Source organism: Pygocentrus nattereri, chromosome 15 (genome assembly GCF_015220715.1).
Source record: "Pygocentrus nattereri isolate fPygNat1 chromosome 15, fPygNat1.pri, whole genome shotgun sequence".
Taxonomy (NCBI): domain Eukaryota; kingdom Metazoa; phylum Chordata; class Actinopteri; order Characiformes; family Serrasalmidae; genus Pygocentrus; species Pygocentrus nattereri.
In genome coordinates, this window is record NC_051225.1 from 21083584 (window position 1) to 21096920 (window position 13337).

The 13337-nt window shown below is 42.7% G+C and overlaps 1 protein-coding gene across 4 annotated transcripts in view; it reads left to right on the forward strand.

Moving 5' to 3' along the window:
- Positions 1-13337, forward strand: part of diaph3 (diaphanous-related formin 3) — a 468447-nt gene that overhangs the window by 260520 nt on the left and 194590 nt on the right. For all 4 annotated transcript variants that reach the window (XM_017699480.2, XM_017699484.2, XM_017699482.2 and 1 more), the window contains 2 exons: positions 6387-6626; positions 12855-12984. In XM_017699480.2, coding sequence (XP_017554969.1) covers positions 6387-6626; positions 12855-12984 — 370 coding nt within the window. The remainder of the gene's footprint in view (positions 1-6386; positions 6627-12854; positions 12985-13337) is intronic.

The following is a 13337-nucleotide window of genomic DNA, read 5'->3' on the forward strand; positions in this document are numbered from 1 at the left end:
TCACCCACCATTTATTATTGCTCTAGCCATGCACACATGTATATTCACACACAGACAAATAGTCAATCACAGTGCTTCACTGCTCGATGTACGCATCAGGAACTCGACCTTGCTTGTGATTCATTGCTGTCAAAGCTGTCATTGCCCTCATCCATGAGCTTTGTGCACCCAACACCCTGTCGCTGGTTCATGGTTAGTCCCTCCTCAGACCACTGTAGGTAGTTTCTCACCATTGCTGACTGGGAGCGAAGTCCTTATAGGAAAGTCTGTTCGCTTGGCGGTCATCTTGGCTATGCTGCCGAGCAGTTATTTTCAGTCATACGAGACCAGACTCTTTATCTTTTTACATCAGGAGAAACTCAAAGCTGAAGGCCAAATTACTATTGTAAAAAATATATTGGAAATCATTGGTAAAATATGCAAAAAGTCTCATAAATAAGTTTCTAGTATTTAATCTACACAACCAAGGGGTGCTTTCCCACTCGTGCCTTTACCAGCAAACCGATTTACTTTTGTTGTTGAAGGGAGGGATTTTCTCCATAAACAGACACCATGTTGAGCATTACAGGCTGTTCCTGCTTTATTATGTCTCTGCCGGAAGCACCCCACAAGCCTTGCAGTTTCAGAGATGCTCCTACTCATACATATAGAAAGCCCCCTAGCCCCCTTTTAAACTGTCTGTCTTCCTGTAGAATGGTCCTGTTTTCCATGTGTGATGTTGCATTTGTTGCTGTGGGTAAATGTTTTTGTTAGACATAGTTAGAGTTCTTGCTCTTACAAATTCAAAGTCAGACTGCAAGCATGTGGATTTCACAGTATTGAGTGACATACTGAACAGAGAGACTGCTGTTGCTCTAGCAACCAGTAATCATTCCTGTTTTTGGACGTGGTGTGTGTGTGTGTGTGTGTGTGTGTGTGTGTGTGTGTGTGTGTGTGTGTTCAGGAGAAGAGTGAGGAAAGTTTTATTCAGGAAGAAGACTGAGCCAAACAATAGAGAGAAAATAGGAAGCAGCAGGGTGTGTTTGTGAATGAGTCTTCTCATATCTGCACTATTCTTAAAGGCTTCTTTACTCTTGTGTTTTTCTGTCTGCCGAGTCAAACAAAGTTTATACACCAGAGATGGAGAGTGTTCAAGGTCTACAGGGACACACACTCCATTGTGTTGCGGTAGAGGTGCTGGGTGTGTGAGTGAAGTGGTGATTTGGCTGTATGATGAGGAGCAGCTCAGTAGCTGTGATTCCCTCTGGATCCTTAGCAGTGCCAGAATCTCCTCTGCAGCACCTAGCACTGACAGGTGGATATGAATTTTACATTGGAGATGGTTATGGAAGTGTCAGCTATGGTCTTACTGGCGTTTTTAGTGGCATTGGGGTATGGGGATTGTAGATTTTAGCCAGTTTTCTGAATGCATCTCCAATAAGTGTGCAATGAAATGGTCTTATGTTAAAATGTTGGATAAGGGACATTCTGTTAATGGTGAATGGAGATTCAGTTAGTATTGAATGGAGATTCAGTTAGTATTAAGTTGGTAGCTTCCCTACACCTTCGGGTTGGGGAACGGGTCCTGACTGTTGTCTGTGCTTATGCACCGAACAGCAGTTCAGAGTACCCAGCCTTCTTAGAGCTCTTGGGAGGGGTGCTTGAAAGTGTTCCTCCTGGAAACTCTATTGTCCTACTGGGGGACTTCAACGCTCACATGGGCAATGAGAGTGAGACCTGGAGGGGTGTGATTGGGAGGAATGGCTTCTCTGATCTGAACCCGACTGGTGTTCAGTTTTTGGACTTCTGTGCAAACCACAGTTTGTCCATCACGAACACCATGTTCGAACACAAGGATGTCCATAAGTACACATGGCACCAGGACGCACTAGGCTGCAGTTCAATGATTGACTTTATATTCATGTCATCGGGCTTGTGGCCATGTGTTTTGGTCACTTGGGTAAAGAGAGGAGCTGAGCTGTCAACTGATCACCACCTGGTGGTGAGTTGGATCAGGTGGTGGGGGAAGATGCCGGTCAGACCAGGCAAGCCCAAACATATAGTGAGGGTTTGCTGGAAATGTCTGGCAGAAGAACCTGTCAGATTGGTCTTTAACTCACACCGCCATCAGACCTTTGACCAGATATCATGGGAAGTGAGGGACATTGACTCAGAATGGGCCATGTTCCGCTCCTCCATTGTTGAAGCGGCTGACTGTAACTGTGGTCGCAAGGTAGTTGGTGCCTGTCGGGGCAGTAATCCTCGAACTCTGTGGTGGACATCCCAGGTGAGAGACACCGTCAAGCTGAAGAAGGAGTCCTACCGGGCATGGTTGGTCTGTGGGACACCAGAGGCAGCTGGCAGGTATCGACAGGCCAAGCGATCTGTGGCTTCAGTTGTCACCAAGGCCAAAACCCGGGTGTGGGAGGTGTTAGGGGAGACCTTGGAAAGTGACTAAGTTGGCTCCGAAAAGATTCTGGCAAACTGTCAGGCAAAGGGGAAAGCAGTGTGCCACTAGCACTGTATATAGTGGAGATGGTGTGCTGTTGACTTCGACTGGAGACATCATTGGGCGGGGGAAGGAATACTTCAATATGAGGACCTTCTCAATCCCACCGACACGTTCTCCAGTGAGGAGTCAGAGTCTGGGGACACGGGAATCGGCTTGTCCATAACTGAGGCCGACGTCGCTAAGGTAGTTAAGAAGCTTCTTGGTGGCAAGGCTCCAGGGGTGGATGAGATCCATCTGGAGTTCCTCAAAGCTCTGGATGTTGTGGGGCTGTCTGGCTGACATGCCTTTTCAACATTGCTTGGACATCGGGGGCAGTACCACTGGATTGGCAGACTGGGGTGGTGGTGCCTCTTTTTAAAAAGGGGGAGCGGAGGGTGTGTTCCAACTACAGGGGAATCACACTCCTTAGCCTCCCTGGTAAGGTCTATGCAGGGGTACTGGAGAAGAGAGTCCGGCTTATAGTCGAACTTCGGATTCAGGAGGAGCAGTGTGGGTTCCGTCCGGGTCATGGAACACTGGACCAACTCTTCATCCTCTCCAGGATTCTGGAGGGTTCATGGGAGATTGCCCAACCAGTCCACATGTGCTTTGTGGATTTGGAGAAGGCATTCGACTGTGTTCCCCGGGGTTTTCTGTGGGAGGTGCTTCGGGAGTACAGGGTACATGGCTCTTTGCTACGAGCCATTCAGGCCCTGTACAAACAAAGCAGGAGCTTGGTTCGCATAGCCAGCAGTAAGTTAGACTCGTTCCCAGTGAGAGTTGGACTCCGTCAGGGCTGCCCTTTGTTCACAGATTCTGTTCATAATTTTCATGGATAGAATTTCTAGGCGCAGTCAGGGGATGGAGGGTGTCCGGTTTGGTGACCTCAAGGTCACATCGCTGCTGTTTGCAAATGATGTGGTCCTATTGGGGACATCAGGTCGTGAACTTCAGTTTTTGCTGGATCAGTTTGCAGCCGAGTGTGAAGCGGCCGGGATGAGAATCAGTACCTCCAAATCCGAGGCCATTGGGCGGAGAGATCTCTCTGGGTTGGAGATAAGCTCTTGTTGGATTGGGGTCTTGTTCACAAATGATGGTAAAAGGGAGTGGGAGATTGACAAGGTGGATTGGTGCTGGGTCAGCAGTGATGCGGGCTCTTTACCGGTCTGTTGTGGTAAAGAAAGAGCTGAGCCATAAGGCAAGGCTCTCGATTTACCGGTCAATCTACGTTCCCACCCTCACCTATGGTCATGAGCTTTGGGTAATGACCAAAAGAATGAGATCGTGAATATAAGCGGCCGAAATGAGTTTCCTCTGCAAGGTATCTGGACTCTCCCTTAGAGATAGGGTGAGAAGTTCAGTCATCCGGGAGGGACTTGGAGTAGAGCCGCTGCTTCTCCACGTCGAGAGGAGCCAGCTGAGGTGGTTCGGGCATCAGGTTAGGATGCCTCCTGGACAGGTCACAGGCAAGTCCAACTGGGAGGATGCTACCCCTGCGACCCAAACCCTGGAGTGGAAGATGGATGGATGGATGAGGAAAAAAAAGATATAGTAGTTGATGTGAGCTGGTTAGAAGAAAAAAAAGGCTTGGTTCCCATCTTGTTCTCGATTGACATTGCATTTCATCACCAACTCACCTGATTGGATTTTCCCTACTTGTTGAATTAATATTTTTTACATTTGTTCTAATATTAGTGTTTGTCTGAGAAAATAATCGGTTTTTCTCAAGTGCCAAAAACTTGTGTACATCCTGACAAGTTGCAAACACAAAACATCCATGTTGTCTGTTTCCTTCCTTTGCAAGTGTTGTGTAGATCCTAATGGTGTTTTTTTGTGGTCTTTTGTTTTTAGATCTTTTTAGAAAACCGCAACAGCAAACTTCGTCTGAGTCGTATTTTTCTCTCATGCAGCAATGGCACGCTGATAAAAAAATTACATGTATCTCTCTCTCTCTGAGCGTGCTGTGGTGCTAATCCTCCTCAAACATTTATGGTTGCGAGAGCTTTGAATTGGAGTCTGTTTCATCACAGATTAGATGCCGTGTGACACGTGCAGAGGATGCCTGTAACAAGTTGGCAGAGTGTTTACACACATAAATTAGACATTTATCTCTGCCCCATTTTCTTCCATTTCTACCCTCTGTTTTCGTTTGGGTTTGATTCTTCCCGCAGCATCCGCGTCACTTATCTGTAGTAGGAAGAAGCGGCCCTTTGTGCTAATGCCCTCTCATTTATTTGTGTTTGTGCGCGTGAGCGTAAAGGTACATCTGGGGTGGGGGGGGTTAGCATTTTTTTTGTTAGTCATAATTGAGCTAAGCAGCTTGACAGGGCCAATTCGTTTGGCTCAGAACTAGACTTGCTCTGAGCCACTGTTGTTCTCATTCAAATGTGCAAGGGTGATGGGGTCTGGTGAAGATTTGCATTGCCGGGAACATTCCTCTTTCGTACCAAGAGCAGAATCTGGGATTACTGCCCTTAAATTACACTTCACAGATGATTTATTATTGTTGTGTATGTACATTGTGTGTTTACTTGTTGTCTGTTTGGATGGTTATATCAGTTCGGTGGCAGCTTTAATGTTTAGCATCCACTGAGATGACAATAATATCTGATTATGGGGAATGGCTCCAGACATATTAATCATTTGCCCTTATTGAGTTACTTCCCTACGTGCTGGATGTACCATTGCCAATCTGTTTTCATTGTGACGAATTAGGCCCCGATTCCTCGCCGTCCATCACACTCATGCACGCATGCACACGCTCACACTTGCATGCTACATAAGATAAAGTAAGCCGTAGGGCTCCCAACAAACCAATAATACATCATCTGCTCTTCCAATGGCTGTCACCAGTCTGTATCTTCTCCCCCCACTTCATATAATTGTGCCCTCAGAGAGCGCTTCTTCTTGCCCTCACCGTGTCCACAGGGCGTTCCGTCAGCATAGCCGCCGCTCTGGAGCCCCCTGTGTTTAGAGCGCAATATTTCCCAATTTGTGGTAATTGCGTAACGGCCGTAATTCAACGCCGCCTCTCGCCCGTTTCCCCCCACGGATGCTCACACACCAATTAACTCCGGCAGACGCAGCCCCGATTGCAGCATTGCCAACCTCCATTACCATTGCCTAGCAACACAAAAAACCATGGCCTTCCCTTACATAAATGGTTTTTTAAAATGCCAAAGACCAAAAGCAGCACACAAGTCGCAACTCTGAAAGTCATTTCGGAGGGAGTTGGTGGGGAGAAGAGAGAAAGCCTAAAATGGAACCTCTAGGAGAAGTTGAATTTTGGAATTGGATTTAGTGTGTTTCTTTTTTTTTTTTTTTTTTTTTCCCCGGGTCCCTTTTGTTTTTGGACCTTAGTGCGGCATAAGGCATTGTGCTTCAGTCTGCTCTTCTCTCATCAAACAAAGCTAGGAATGATCATGCTATCATGTGTGCATACATTATATAGAGTATCTCTGTTTATTTCTGTATAATTTAGTCAGATTCATGACATTAATCAGGTTTGTTTTGTGTTTGTCTCTGTAAACTCCCTACACAACTGATCCAAACTAATCAGTTAATTAGCCTGGCCTTCCTGTGTTAAAGTGAGTGTTTTACAGATTTGCAGGGCAGGGGCTACTTCAGGACCAGGGTTGGGAACCTGTGTGTCAGAGTAAAGTAGGCTAGGAGGGGTAGGGCCTTATGTTATTCAAGCACCTGTGCTCAAATGACTTTTTATAAACCAAATCTAAATTCTAGGCGTTGTATTTTTTAGGTTTATTTTGTTTAATATGGTAAACGTTAACCCAGAAACACATTGAAAATCTCACTGAATCTTAAATCAGAATTGACACTCGCTTACATTGTTGTCTAGTGCACATGCATGAATTAATATCTTCTTCTCAATCTTTCCCTCTGCCCCTCACCACTGCAGATGAGTGATGTAAAGCGGCTGAGGCCCAGGCTGAACTCCATTCTCTTTAAGCTGCAGTTTGAGGAGCAGGTGAGTCACCTGCGGCCAGACATCCTAGCGGTGAATGCGGCCTGTGATGAGGTGAGGAAGAGCAAAGCCTTCAGCAAACTGCTGGAGCTGGTGCTGTTGATGGGCAACTTCATGAACGCTGGCTCGCGCAACGCCCAGTCCTTTGGCTTTGACCTCAGCTCCCTTTGCAAGGTGGGTATCTTTTGTATTTCTTCCCTCTTCCTCACAATCAGTCATAGCCCCAGAAGACTGTGACTCATTATCATGGCATTCTCTCCAGCTTCAAGTTTCTTGCAAACGTTCTGTGGCAGACAAGTATCTTCCGACTGACACAAACAAAACATCAGTACTGAACAATGCGGTGCTTTTTTGTGTGCTGCTGCAGCTATTTGTTCCATGCATGAAATATGATCTTTTATCCCTTATCTGTTAATCTGGTGTAGTCATATTCAGCTTGGCTTGGGCTGCTTCTGCACAAACACACATATGCCCCAGGGTCATTATAAGTGCCTTGTATCAAACGAAAGCATTGTATTGTCTCTATTCTCTCTTCTTATAGAGAGATGTGGATAAGATGATGGTTCTTTTTGAAACATGGGAATGGATGGCTCACCCCTGCTCCCTCAACCTCTTGTCGACCTCCATATCTAAAGTGCCTCTGGTGGGCTGATTCTGTTTTCTTTGCTGAGATATCATTTTAATTTAACACTATCGGGCATGAGAGACTGCCATGTCTTCTGGTGTCCATCAAAGCCACAGAGGCCCAAAACTACTTTATGGCTTTTTCATCCACTCCAGGAGATACATCTGAGGGAAATTACATAATTCTGACTTGTTTTTGTGAGTGTGTGGGTGTGTCTGCTCTTCTTCTTACCTATCTGACAACATTCCAGGATTTTCTTTCTCCCTCCCAGTCATCAAAATTTGTATAATTGTATAGGTGGGTGAAGAGTGGGGGTAACTGAAAACTAATACTAATCTTATTGATGCCGTCTGATTTGTTGCTTTTGTGCATTACGTAACTTGTTCTTCTTTGCACGTATTTCATTGAGTAGGAGGCTGCCTTGCACTTTCAATGACCCACCTTTTTTTTTTTTTTTTTAATAATCTTTCAAGCTTTGAGGCATTTTTTCTATTTTCCGCATGCTAGCTATAGTCAGAGGTGCAGAACATGTTTATTTTACCCTGTAAAAAGATTTTTCTTTTTTTAACAGAATGCAAGTGTAAGAGTTTTGGGGGAGAATAGGTGTGTAGCGAAAATGAAAGAGAAAAATGGAAACAAAAAGGAGAATTTAATTACCACTCCAAATGAGCAAGTTTATCTAGGCAACCATGGCAACATGCTGCTCATTCTACAGTTTCTCTCCTTCCCATCTCTCTTTTTCTCTTTCTCTTGCCTACTCTTTTCTTTTGGACTGTGTCTCAGCTCTTCTGAAAATGGTCATTACCACATTACAGCTGAGTAGCCAGGTCGGTCTCCTCTCAGGCTGATAATGAAATGCCTCTCCGTCTAATAAGTCTCCTATAGCACCTAACAAAGGAGCTCCACACTGACAAACACGCTCACATTTTGGACTTTATTAGAGGAAGAGGCGGATGGGCTGCTAGAGGAACATCTGCTTTTTAGTAGTTATAGTGTTACATTCTGAAGATTTTGAACTGCACAGGACAGAAAGTAGTGGTACTTTCCGAATATTTTTCAACTGTATCACGACTTTAGATATCAAGTTAATAATCCTTTCTAAATAGCGGTACTCTATGAGTGAGGTACAACTGTTTATATTTTAATTTCAAGTAAAAATCAACATTTTTGCCATTCTTTCTCATTGCAGGCATTTGTTCAGTGAGGAATTCCCAATACAGTAAATACGGATGATAAACTTTAATTACTCTACATTAATACAGTGATCACAATCCTGCTCCTGGAGGTCTACCTCCCTGCAGAATTCAACTCCAGCCTAGTCCTGACTTACCTGATCTAATTAGGGGGGCTGATGATCTGGATCAGAACTGTTGAGTCAAAATTGGAAGTGAAGTCTTGAGGATGTAGATCTTCAGGAGCTGGGTTGGTGGGCACTTAAACTATACAACCTTGATTGCAGGACAGTAGACAGAAGTGCAACTCTTCTGTAAGTCCTCAGCAGTAACAGTAATTTGTATTATGGATGCACACTGAATAATAGTAGTATTAACAGTGTTTAGCAGCTGATAACAATATCAAAAATGTAGGCAGTGTGTACAGAATAAAGTGTCCTGTGTGTATAACGTGAATTGTAAAGTGAACAGGGGCAGAGTGCAAGAGATAAAAGTGAAGAGTTCAGCTGAGGTAGTAGTACAGTCAGAATGTGTGAAGTACCACAAAGCAGATCTGTTCGACAGTCTGTGAGAAGAAGCTGCTCATGAGTCAGGAGGACTTGACCTGGATGCTCTGAACAATCCAAGGATCCTTCCTGAGACTGCAGGCCTACCTGCCTTCCGTTTGTCCAATATGAATAGAATAACACTGTGGAAAGTTGAATATTATATTAGACTGAATTGCCCATCACTTAATATTGTATTCCAATTAAGGTTTTTAAGGGGCTCAAACACTACTTTTCAACCACAGAACACGCTAGCTGTGTCGGACTTGCATATCCAAAAAAAGTTTTCTTCTGCTCAGATTAGAGCTGTAAAACTTTTAGTGACTCTGGAATACTTATGACTCTTACAGAAGCATCTGGTGGTCAACATGACCCTTTGACAGGAGAGGGCCGTTTCACAGACAGCCAAACTACTAACACTAGAAGTTGATTTTTTTACATGCCATGTTGGCAGATGGGACTCATTAAAAAAAAAAAAGTTCATGGTTTTGTAAAAAAGGCAAGAGTAATATTCTGCAGACATTGCACAAACACACATACGCCCCAGGGTCATTAGAAGTGCCTTGTATCAAACTAAAATGTTGTATTGTCTCTCTTCTCTCTTTTCATGGAAGATGGGCTGCCCATGCCCCCTCAACCCCTATCGGCCTCCTCATCTAAAGTGCCTCTGGTGGCCTGATTCTGTTTTTGTTTTTTTGTTTTTTTTGCTGAGATATCATTTTAATTTAACACTATCAGGCATGGGAGACTGCCATGTCTTCTGGTGTCCATCAAAGCCACAGAGGCCCAAAACTACTATATGGCTTTTTCATTCACTCCAGGAGAATCATTGGAGGGAATTTACATAATTCTGACTTGTTTTTGTGAGTGTATATTTGCTCTTCTGTTTACCTATATGACAACGTTTAGAGATTTTCTGTCTCCCTTCCAGTCATCAAAATATGTATAATTGAACTCTTTTGTTCTCTTTTGCTTCTACTAAAATTACACTAAAGCAATTGCTAACAGGATAGGTTTCCAAACAGGAAATGTACCATTTTTAATATATTTTTCAGCTGTTCCTTCAAAATAATTTGAAATATCCAGTAAATTATACACATTGCAGATAAGTTTACAGTTATGTTTTAAATCTATTACCACTGAACTGAAAATCAGTATCACTGTGTGACGCCAATGATTATAATACCACTAGACAATATAATGCCTGGTATTATTTCAGAAAGACTGAAGCAAGAAAGTTCTGACTGTAAATGTATTCCAGTCCCACATCGTGCCTGCATTTCAGATGCCATGCTATCGATGTCGAGGTGAGAAACTGTTGGCTGTTTAACTGCAGTCATCTACCTTCTCACTTGTCTGTGCATCTCAAACGATGGAAGGATTTGTCTCCGCCAACAAACAAGTACAGAAAGATGGGAGAGATCAAGACAGCTGTGCTGCTGCTGACGGGCGGAGAGCAACAAAGAATGTGTGCCATTCCCCGCCTTTCAAGTTGCTCGCCTGAGGGCCTGTCCTGATGTTCTCTTTCAATGCCTGTGTTGATCTTGTGGTTAGTTAGTTTGTTTTTGTTGTGGGAAGTTTAACCTGTCACACGTGTACAGAGTTTGTCTTCTGCGTCAAGTTTGGCGCCTGTTTAGTCTTCAAAGGAGTCATCTGAGCTTTCCCGCCATGTTCCTTTGTGACTTCTTCTGTGATCTTGCCTCTGAAGGAAATATTTAGTTCTCATTGACACATTTTCTTTGAGATGTTTGTTTGTTGCTCTAACTCGAAAGCCTTTTGTTGTCAGTGGTCCACAAGGTCAAGACCAATTGCACAAAAATTGTAGTGCATTGGAAAAGAGAAGAGAGGCCATGCAAGGCTTTCGCCAGCTGAGAAACATGACCTCCGTGAACATTGTCCGAGTAGCCTTTTTGTGTTGTTTAGATGGGGAAATGCTGTTGTAATGATTTGATTGGATAGTTTTCTTTTTGTGCTCTCAGTGTTTGTGAAAAGAATATGTTATTGTTTGTTTGTTTTCCCCCTAAAGTTAACACATGGCCTCTCCCACTGAGCACTGTATTAGAGCAGCACAGCCTAATTTAGAGTTGTCCCATGGTTCTGCTTCCAAATTTCCTCATTGACGGAAAACATGAGCACTGTGTGTTTGTGCAACTACAAAAGCCACCAATCAGAGCAACCGACTCTAAAAGAAAGCAGTCTAGAAAGGAAAGAAATAGAAATTTAATTTTCATTTGTTCTTCAAGCCTTCTTTTTTTTCCTCCCCTCTTTCTCTTTCTCCTTCCGTCTCTCCCTTCTCCCTGATCCTTTTTGCTGATGGTTTAGCCGATACAAGAATCTCACCAGGTGATCAGTGTGTCAGAATCAGAAGAGCACACAACCCTGCTGAGCTTAATAACGTTTGAGCTATCACTCCTAATCAAATGCTCTTTGCATTCTGTTCCACCCCCCATCCCCCCACCCCCCACCGACGCCTCGCCAGGGCACCTCGGCCTTTACAAAGGCCCGTATCCGTATTGCTGAATGGTAATCATAATTGACAATGAAAACATCTTGCTTTTCCAATCTGGCCGCAATTTCAGAGCGTGCTATCAAATTAACTTGTCAGGCACAAATGGAGGCTGCTCCCGATGGCTTCTTTCAAGATGCTGTTTTTCTTGCAAGCTCTCTCTCTCTCTTTCTCATATAAATATTTACTCTCTTTTGAGTACAGAGGAGCGAATCTGGGAGGGAGTAATTAACAATGGAATAGTAGGTCATTTGTCCTTCAGTGTCTTTCTAGTTGTTATTAACACAATATTTTGACCAGCGCTTGTGTAACTCCATATTTTGCTGTCTCCAAAATGGTAAATTTCTAGGAGCAGGAAAAATGTATTTAACTTTGAATGCATGGATTGATGGAACAAGATTTTTTTCCAGGTATTTTTGGAACATTTCTATTGGACCATTCATCATGGAATTTTAACATTATTCAAATTACAATGGGCTCTGATCGCTTTTTCTCAAGTTATATGCTGACTGACTCTTGACTTCACTTGGACTCACTTGGCTGACTTGCGACTCAGTTTGGTCTTAAGATTTTTGAAATTTCATCCAGAGAAACATAACAAAACTAATAAATGAGTATCATGAACTTTAATATGGTAAAGAAGAAAAGCCTTTCTTTTCCAGACTTAAATGTGTGACTGTCAGTTTCACTACAGTCATGAGCAGTTATTTCTACAAATATGTAGATGTCTGGGCTTGCAGCAGCATCAGGTTCAGTACAATTAAAAAAAAAGAGGCTAACGTAATTTGAATGGCAAGTGTTCTAGCTAAAATCTTAGTGAGTTACAGATCACATTCCTTTAAAAATTAATAAATCATTATCAATAAACCATTTTATTTGTACAGTGTCCTTGGGTGTTTGAAAGGCGCTTTAAATAAAATTTATTTTTTTTATTATTATTATTATTATTATTATTATAAATCTTTTACTGGACTAGCTATTATGGTACATAGCAGCATATTTACTGTATAAACTACATACTAACCAGCCATTTTAAGTTACTTTGCTTCTTTCCTTTAAACATACTATTGAACAGTAGTTCCAAACTTTTTAATAGTAATGTACTTGTCTAAATCAAATTCATGCAAAACCTTGGACCTTTTAGTGCATAGGGTTTTGATCAGTGCTTATAAAACTGATAAATACCAAAGTCATCAAATACTGCCTATTTACACCCTCCTCTGTCACCTTTCTGATTATGCTACAGTTATACTTAATATCAACACTGTGCACAGCAGTGGCTTCATGCTTAAGTAATTGCTTTCCTGTAGGAAGTCAGCAGTGAGGCAGTGTTCACAGAACAGTTTTTGAGACGAAGGCAAATTCAAAAGTGGCTTCTAGCCCATGGGACAAGATGCTCCCTCTTTCGGGCTCGATTGAGCTGCGTTTGAGCTTCTGTGTACCAACTTTGCATATTTTAAGTGAACCATGAGCTTTTCAGATGTTTTCAACATAGTCTGTTTTGGAGCAGGCTTATTTAAAAAAAATCTGCTTATCCATTTATTTCTTTTATAGCTGAAGGACACCAAGTCAGCTGATCAGAAGTCCACTCTGCTGCACTTTCTTGCTGAGGTGTGTGAGGAGAAATATCCTGACGTTCTTAGATTTGTGGACGACCTGCAACATGTGGACAGAGCCAGTCGAGGTATGCACTCAAACAAATACTATCTCAGCATGAAATTTAAGATTAGTAACAACTCAGCGTTAATGAGGGATGGGCCTTAACTTTTGCTCTGTTAATACCTGCTTTTTTTGTTATATTTGAATGTCCCAAAAGCAACTAAAATATAATTATATATTTTATGGTGCCGAAAAAGGAAACATCTTATTGCATGAAATTGGCATCATTACTCATGTGTTGTCTTTGCCTTTCCATTAATGTCTGAAGTCATTTTGGGTCATTTCTTTTCATCCATTCATCATGAAGTTTACATACAATGTAAAAGACAATAGGCATGTTCGAATTATGCCAAAAACTAAAGTAGAGATACAAGGTGT